This window comes from Marmota marmota, unplaced genomic scaffold (assembly GCF_001458135.2).
Source record: "Marmota marmota marmota unplaced genomic scaffold, marMar, whole genome shotgun sequence".
NCBI classification, from domain to species: domain Eukaryota; kingdom Metazoa; phylum Chordata; class Mammalia; order Rodentia; family Sciuridae; genus Marmota; species Marmota marmota.
In genome coordinates this window covers 16,876,109-16,884,308 of record NW_025999960.1, presented here as the reverse complement: position 1 = coordinate 16,884,308, position 8,200 = coordinate 16,876,109, and the positions used below count along the sequence as shown (strand labels likewise).

The window sequence follows — 8,200 nt, the reverse complement described above, 5'->3', positions numbered from 1 at the left end:
CATTGTTGGCGTCCGGCGTCCGCCCGCCGCGGGATGGCGGCTGTGAGGAGTTGGCTATCCAGAAGCGTAGCCTCCTTCTTCAGGTACCGACAGTGTGTTCCTGTTGTGGTTAATTCTAGGAAACGCTTATTAATAAGACCATGGCACAAAACGGTGGCGGCTGCATTTGGTGTAACCTTGTGTGCAGTTCCTATTGCTCAGAAATCAGAGCCTCATTCTCTTAGTAATGAAGCATTAATGAGGAGGGCTGTGTCTTTGGTAACAGATAGCACCTCCACCTTTCTCTCTCTCAAACCACATATGCATTGATTGAAGCAATCACTGAATATACTAAGGCTGTTTATACCTTAATTTCTCTGTACCGACAATATACAAGTTTACTTGGGAAAATGAATTCACAGGAGGAAGATGAAGTATGGCAGGTGATTATAGGAGCCAGAGTTGAGATGACTTCAAAACAACAAGAATACTTGAAGCTTGAAACCACCTGGATGACTGCAGTTGGTCTTTCAGAGATGGCAGCAGAAGCTGCATACCAATCTGGAGCAGATCAGGCCTCTATAACTGCCAGAAACCACATTCAGCTGGTGAAATCGCAGGTGCAGGAGGTGCGCCAGCTCTCCCAGAAAGCAGAAACCAAGCTGGCTGAAGCGCAAACACAGGAGCTACACCAGAAATCACAAGAGGGAAGGGACGAGAGGGCCGACCAGGAACAGGAGGCCTACCTGCGTGAAGATTGAGGGCCCAAGCTGGCTGCCCTTTCTACCCACTCAGTGGGGAAAGCAGAGGTAGATGCCATCCACCCAGCACAGCACAATTCTCTATACCCAGAGAAGAGGCGGCAGGCCCTACCCTGGCCTATCAGGCCAGAAGCCTTTGTGAGCTCTGAATGCCTGGCCCTTTCCCCTATGGTCTCAGCTTTTACTGGACCTGGTTGTTAATCCATGGGCACTGTATGTGCCCTGTTTAACCTTGCACCCCCCTCAGCATACCTGCTCTCTCATTTTTAACCTTATACCCAAAGCATTTCACGGGCCAGGGCCAGAGAGGGGTCTTTTAGTCACTTCCTTAAGTTCAATAGCTGTTTAACCTCAGTTTCAAGCTTACTCAGATTTTCAAATATGATTTAGTATTTATTCCCTCCATAGGAATTTGAGTTTGGTGGGGAAGGGGAGACTGTCAGGTTTTTAAGATTTCTCTTTAAGCGTATGTAATGCCTTCTCTGATATGGCCTTACCACCAGCTCCTTGTACAGGTAAGGCCAAGGAGCCAAGAGTGTAACTGTGAAGGGAATGAATGCAGAGTGTTCACCTGGTGCTCCCAACAGGACTTAACACATGCTTCTCGTGTTTCCTTCTTTGAGTTTCTCTATTGTAGCCAAAGGAGAATATATGTATTTTTTTCCACTTTTGTGTGTCTTCTGGGGCCCTATGTAGTCACCTTCCTTCATTGCCCATTGCAGAGCCCCAAAGGGCCCTAGGGATCCCCTTTGGATTTCTGGCAGTGTTTGCTAAGTTTTGGCTCTCATCCAGCTAATGCTGGATACACCAAGTTTTAGCATTTTTTTTTTAATTTAAAAAAATTTTTAATTGTTGATCTTTGTTTATATGTGGTGCCCCAGCCCCAAATTTTAGCATTTTTATTTATTTATTTTTTTTGGTTTTCGGTGGACATAACATCTTTGTTTGTATGTGGTGCTGAGGATCGAACCCGTACCACACGCATGCCAGGCGAGTGCGCTACCACTTGAGTCACATCCCCAGCCCCAATTTTAGCATTTTTAATGAGAGCTAACAAGATAGGAATGGTTTACAAAAATGAAATCGGCATTTCTTTTAGACCCTCAAGGATCCATTTTTGAGGTTTTCAGTTTGTCTTCATGAGAATCAACTGAGTCAACTCTAGGGCTGTCGCTCCACTCACTCCTCAGTGCTGAAGCTTGAGGGTAGCTGCACACTTGAGCCCCTCGTCTGTCACCAGTGCCCACATGGTCCACATTTCCAGAGGATTCAGGCGGTGTACCAACAGGAGCCCTCTATATAGGCAAGGGTCCAGAGGTTGCTGTATTCCAAATGTTTTAAAGCCAGCATGGTGTGTGGGGTGTACCCCCAGCTTCTTCAGGCACATGCCCACAAAGAGGACATCAATAGGAAAGAGCTCAGTCCCCTCCATGGCTGCTTGGAGGTGCCTTATTNAAAAAAAAAAAAAAAAGAGAGGACATTGTTGCATTTGGGAACCTAAAAACATCCCCATGATTCTGTTGTCATGCTCACTTAGGATGAAGAAATGAAATAGGATTTAAAGCTTGCCCTCTTTCCCAGCTGGATTGACCTGCAGTTCAGGTCAATTTAACATTAAGTGGCTGTTCTTAGTCAGGTGTGGTGGCACATGCCTGTAATACCAGCAGCTCAGGAGCTGAGGCAGGAGAACGAAGAGTTCAAAGTCAGCCTCAGCAACTTAGTGAGGCCCTAAGCATCTCAGCAAGATCCTGTCTCTAATATATATATATAAAAAAAAAATAGGGCTGGGAGGCTGGTGTTGTAGTTCAGAGGTAGAATTCTTGCCTCACACGAATGAGACCCTGAATTTGATCCTCAGCACCACATAAAAATAAAAAAATAAAAATAAAGATATTGTGTCCATCTACAACTAAAAAAAATATTTTAAAAAAATAGGGCTAGGAGGCTGGGGATGAGGCTCAATGTTAATTCCTTCAGAACCCTTCCTCCATCCTTATCAAGAACCTGCCCCTGCTCCAACCTGTTGCCAAGGTAACCCAGGAATTGCCCTCCCTACAGGAGCTATGAGGTGGTTAATGTGTCCTCGGCTGCTCCATCCTGCCTTTCCCCCTTCAGCCCACCTGTTTCCCACCTTTGAGCCATGCCATGAGTATTCCTAGGCCTAGTCACATATGCAGGATGGAGAAAGATAAGGGGGGAAAGGCAGGAGAATAAAGGAAGCCTAGGACATATAAAAAGGGCAGAACACCTCACTTCTTGGGATACCAGGATACCAGCTATGGTCCCCTTCTTCCTCCGAGGAGAAATCTATGGAAGTCTATGTTACCCCTTTTTAAAATAAACCCTGCTTTATATGCTGGCCTCGGCGTGCTTCTCTAATATTCAAACTTCAACATGTGGGGAAGCAGGACTCGTCACCCATTATCAGCAGTAACACTGTCTCTAATGCTGGGTGGCTCCCCAGTTATTACTATACTGAAACTGCAGAGAGATTATAAAGAATTAGAAGAGCTAAGGGTTGAAGCTAAGGAATGCCTACATTTAAGGAGGAGAAGAAAGAAAATAGCAAATGAAGGCCAAAGAGAAGGAACAATTCAAAGAAGAGAACTACCCAATAGCACAGTAAGAGGGAAGCCAGAGAGTTGTAAGAGGAGTCCTTCAGCATTTCAAATATGGAGACAGGGGAAGAGTTGGCTCTCACTGTCCATGGCCAGTGATGATCACAGTTTAGCCAATGAGAAAGTAATTTCTAGAATGCACCACAAAAAGTAGAGAAGTAAATGGGTGGTGAGGAGATAGAGTGAGTGCAGATCACTTTCTAGCAACTTTGATTTCAGGTTATCTCAAGTAAGAAGGGAAGCTAATGCTGAGACAGGCAGGAAGTTTATTGGGAAGTGATCTTGGGATCAACACTGAGTGCAGGGAAGGAAGCAAGACTAGGCAGGGGAAGTTGAGCCATGATGCACAACAAAGGCTCAGCCAACCTTCAGAGGGATCTCTGAAGGTTGAGGGATGTTTGAGGGATGAATCTTACCCTCCCACATACATCAGTCACTGGATGAGGGCTGCCTGGGAATGGAGCCCAGGGCCATGGGCCAGCAGCACTCCTACTCCAAACAGCTGGGGTAAACAGGTCCTGCATCCTCAGAGGGGACCTGGGCAGTGCATTCCAGTGTCCATCTCAGGAATCGTTTACTTCCAGCAGAGTCAGAGAGGAATATTTTTGACAAAGATAAGATACAACTTTGGAAAAAAGTACCTAGACAGAAAAGTCCTAATTATCATACTTTATTGCCTTACAGTCCTAACATGCAAAAAAAAAATGAGATAATACATTTTGGGGGATACCATTATATACTTGGCCTTTGGTAACACCAAGTATACAAAGAAAAAGATACTCTCCTCTATTGTGAAGTTCACAATTAAGTAGGAAAAGAAAACACAAAAACAATAGGATTTGTGCTTATCTTATTTGTGTTTTTATCTGCAGTCCCCAGCCTGTGCTGGGTACATAATAGGTTCTCAGTAAATATACACAGAATGGGTTGAAGTGCTTGAGCAGAGTGAGAAGTAGTGCTTGGGCAGCAGACAGAATGTAGGATGAATTAATATTGCCTGGGGGAGTGAGGGAATGATTGCAGAGGTGGGTATTTTTAAAATTTATTTATTTATTTGTTTATTTTTTATGTGGTGCTGAGGATTGAACACAGGGCCTCACACATGTGAGGAATGTGCTCTACCACTGAGCCACAACCCCAACCCAGAGGTGGGTATTTTTAAAGAGAGTTTTCCAAGTATTTTTAATGGGAAAGAAGGGGAAGAGTGGGAGGAGTTAATTTCTGGCACTTAGTTGTTTGAGAAAAAAACAATAGCATGAAAGAAAACCCTTTGAGAGTGGATGGAGGATCAGGATGGAAGGAAGAGTCTCTTATTTAAATAAAAGATAGTTATGGTGAAGATACATGTTAACACCTGATACCCATATCTATTAACATCTGTGTAGAAATGGGTCTATATGGCTGTCACGTGGAATGTGTTGGCAAAATGACACTAAAGGAAAACAAGAAAATCATTTATTTTGAATCAAATATGAGTGATGTAGGCCTGGGAACACTTATTCAACTTGCTTTGAAAAAGTGTTTCCAAAGAAGGAGGGAGTTGTAAGCTTCTGTAGACAAGGAACAAAGGTAATTGTAAGTTAATAGTTCATTGAATATATTACGGGGGCATTACATAGGCAGGTGAAGGCAAAGTGGGATTATTTTGACCATTGGACTAAGAATGCAGTATCTTACTGCATTCTTAGAAGATTGGTCAAGCCAAGGGTCTATGCTTTGTCAAGCTACAGAGAGTTAACCAGGTGGAGCATACATTTCACAAAGTTTACCTAATTCTGAGAATGTTTGGTCAGATACAAAAGTCAGGAATAATGGCTTATTTGGGGGTGTTTTTCAGGCCCCAGTAAGCCTGAATTTCTACCTCCTATGGGAGGAAAAAGTTGTCTATGTAGTGCTTTCTTGAAGAAAGTCTCTCACAGTAGTTTCTTCAGAGATGTTTAATTTCACAGTTCACAGTATATACTGTCAAGTAGTATATAAAGTTCAAGGCCAAAAGATCACTTTATAGTTTCCATGGAGCTAGGATATATTTGGGGGGAAAAGGCACTTGAGGCTTTTAAAGGAAGAAAGCCTTGGATCTCATCAACATTAGCAGGAATCATGATTTGGGTTAGAATCCCCCCATACACTGAGGATTAAACCCAAGGTCTCACACATGCTAGGCAAGCACTCTTCCTTAAAGACAGACTCAGCAATTTAGCGAGGTCCTTAGAAACTTAGTGAGACCTGTCTCTAAATAAAAAATGAAAAGGGCTGGGATGTGACTCAGTGGTTAAGTGCCCCTAGGTTCAATCCCTGGTACCATTTTTTTTTTAAGGTCTCACTAAGTTGCCCAGGTTGGCCTACAACTTGGAATCTTCCTGCCTCAGCCTCTCTAGTAGCTGGGATTACAGACGTGTACAATTGTAGCTGAGATTACAGACATGCACAATTGCACCTGGTTCTTTTACAAAGAGTTTTTAAACTGCCAAGTAAAGTGTAAAGTCACACTCAGTAGACCTAGCTATTTGATAAGTCCTTCTAGCCAGTTTTCTAATCAAATATAGCACTTTAAAGAACCAGTAGAGCAAAGGGGCATTTTCTCTGCTCATCGAACCCAAGAGAATACCTGGGAATGCCTCTTTGGAGCATTCTCAAGGTTTTCTTTCCTGTTTTAATTTACCACAGGGTTTCAGTCATGTTAGGAAGAGCCTGTTCTAGATTCAAAACATTTCCCGGCTGTTGAGAGAAGGAAATGTGTGCATTGAGTTTGTGAGAAAACAAACCCAAAAAGAAAAGAAAAAATATATCATCGTAGATGGGACAAGCACAAAGCAGTGAGAGTAGAAGAGTCCTAATTTAAAATATTTGCCAAGGGCTGGGGATGTGGCTCAAGTGGTAGCATGCTCACCTGGCATGCGTGTGGCCCAGGTTCGATCCTCAGCACCACATACAAACAAAGATGTTGTGTCTGCCGAAAACTAAAAAATAAATATTAAAAAATTCTCACTCTCTTACTCTCTCTTAAAAAAAATAAAACATTTGTCAGGTTGTGTCAGCAGCAGTGGTATGGTGGTTGCATTGTTTCTCAGCTGTTCTTGCAGGAGAAAATTTCAGGCAAGAGAGGAAAGGTAGTAAAAGTAGAGCAAAGTTTATTAGAAAAGAAGGCATTCTCAAGAGGGAGGGAAGGAGTGGGTTGTCAGAGAGTCAGGCACGCCTTTGTTCCCTAGTTTTATTGGGGGTCTTTGGGTAGTTTCTAAATGTCTTGCCTAGGTACCACCTCTCAGCTTTTGATTGGCTGTAGGTCTACATCAGATTTTAAGTCCCATGGTTGTGTGTTGGGGGGGATAATTTTGCTATTTATAATGAGATTAAACTCATGTGTTAAAGATCCAGAAGCAACTCTGGGTCACCTTGGTTTACTCTGACCAGTTCTAATTGGAACTTGTTTTTGCAGATTTTATGGCCCTACAGATAACAGCTTTACAGATAACAGGTTGTTTGCAGAGGAATGAGACATATCCTAATGATTTCATCCAGAGCAGGGTAAGAATGGCCATAATTGCTTTTTAAGAGAAAGCATGTGGCAGACCAGCACGTAGTCCCAGTCTACAGAATTAGCCCCTTCAGTTAATGTTCCAACCACTCATGTCTATTTGCTATCTATCAGTTTTAATACTCCAAGGGAGAAGATGATCTAAACTGATGAGGCTGAGATCAGAAAAAGTGCTCCCAGTCACCGATTGTTAAGAGAGTTTGTTCTCCAGTAATAAACATTTCAATTTCTCCAAAGGCATTAGGAGAAAAGACCTCCTGTGAATCCTCAGAGCACCCCTAAGGGAGGTTAAAGGTTAAAAGGGAAAAGATTAAAAGGAGGAAACAAGGGGGATTTGCAGCTTTCTATTTGAGTCGCCAAAGATTGTCATGGTTCCTTGACCTGAACTGAACTTGGACTGTGGTAGGTCCTGACAGCTAGACAACCAGAGAGCTGCAATGAATGCGGTGGCAGGAGAATCTTAATTTTTTAAGAACTATCTTTATTTTTATTAACAAACTTAGGATACATAGGAATGCAGCAATATAGATAATCTAAATTATATTAATGACAAATGGATCAAATTAAGTTCCCTTATTAATATGGCTAAATTTGAAAAATTTCATTTGTGAAAATTATGTAGGCTGTGGACCACATTTTTTTTTTAGATGAAGCAGTTTACAGAGCAGTTTTTGTTTGTTTGTTTTGCTTTATTATTTTGGTGGTGCTAGAGGATAAACCCCAGGGGTGCCCTACCTATTTTTTATTTATTTATTTTTAATATTATATTTTAGTTGTAGTTGGACACGATACCTTTATTTTATTTTTGTGTGGTGCTGAGGATCGAACCCAATGCCCTGCACGTGTTAAGTGCACACTCTACCACTGAGCCACAACCCCCACCCCAGCCCTTTATTTTTTATTTTGAGAAAGGATCTCCCTAAATTGCACAGGTAGGCCTCGAATTTACCATCCTCTTGCTTCATTCTTCTGAGTTGCTAAAATTACAGAAATTACAGGTATGTGCCCCCATGCCCTGCATGCAGTCTGGATTTTTAAAAAGCTTCTTTTACCTACTCCCCTCATCTTTCCCTCACTTTTTTGGGTCTAACTCTTAGATGTTTGTAGTCTAGCTAGGATGGCTGAAATAAAATGTTCAAGCAACCTGGAATAACAAAATTACTTTAATATAAGCAAAAAGTTGGCAGAAGAGGAGAGAAATATTGAGATAAAACCCTTATGATTGCAGTTTAATTATTTTAAGGGTGTTCATGCTATCTAGCAAGGGCTACCTTCCTGACATGCACAAGAGCCAATATTATGGCACC

At 42.2% G+C, this 8,200-nt stretch overlaps 1 protein-coding gene across 1 annotated transcript; it reads left to right on the top strand.

Annotated features, from left to right (window-relative positions):
- LOC107148632 (diablo IAP-binding mitochondrial protein-like) lies at window positions 1–1,409 on the top strand. The gene is given in 3 exon segments (XM_048802739.1): window positions 1–83; window positions 120–282; window positions 285–1,409. Coding segments are annotated over 3 exon segments (669 nt in total). The 5' UTR covers window positions 1–33; the 3' UTR covers window positions 741–1,409.
- Window positions 1,410–8,200: the final 6,791 nt, after the last annotated feature.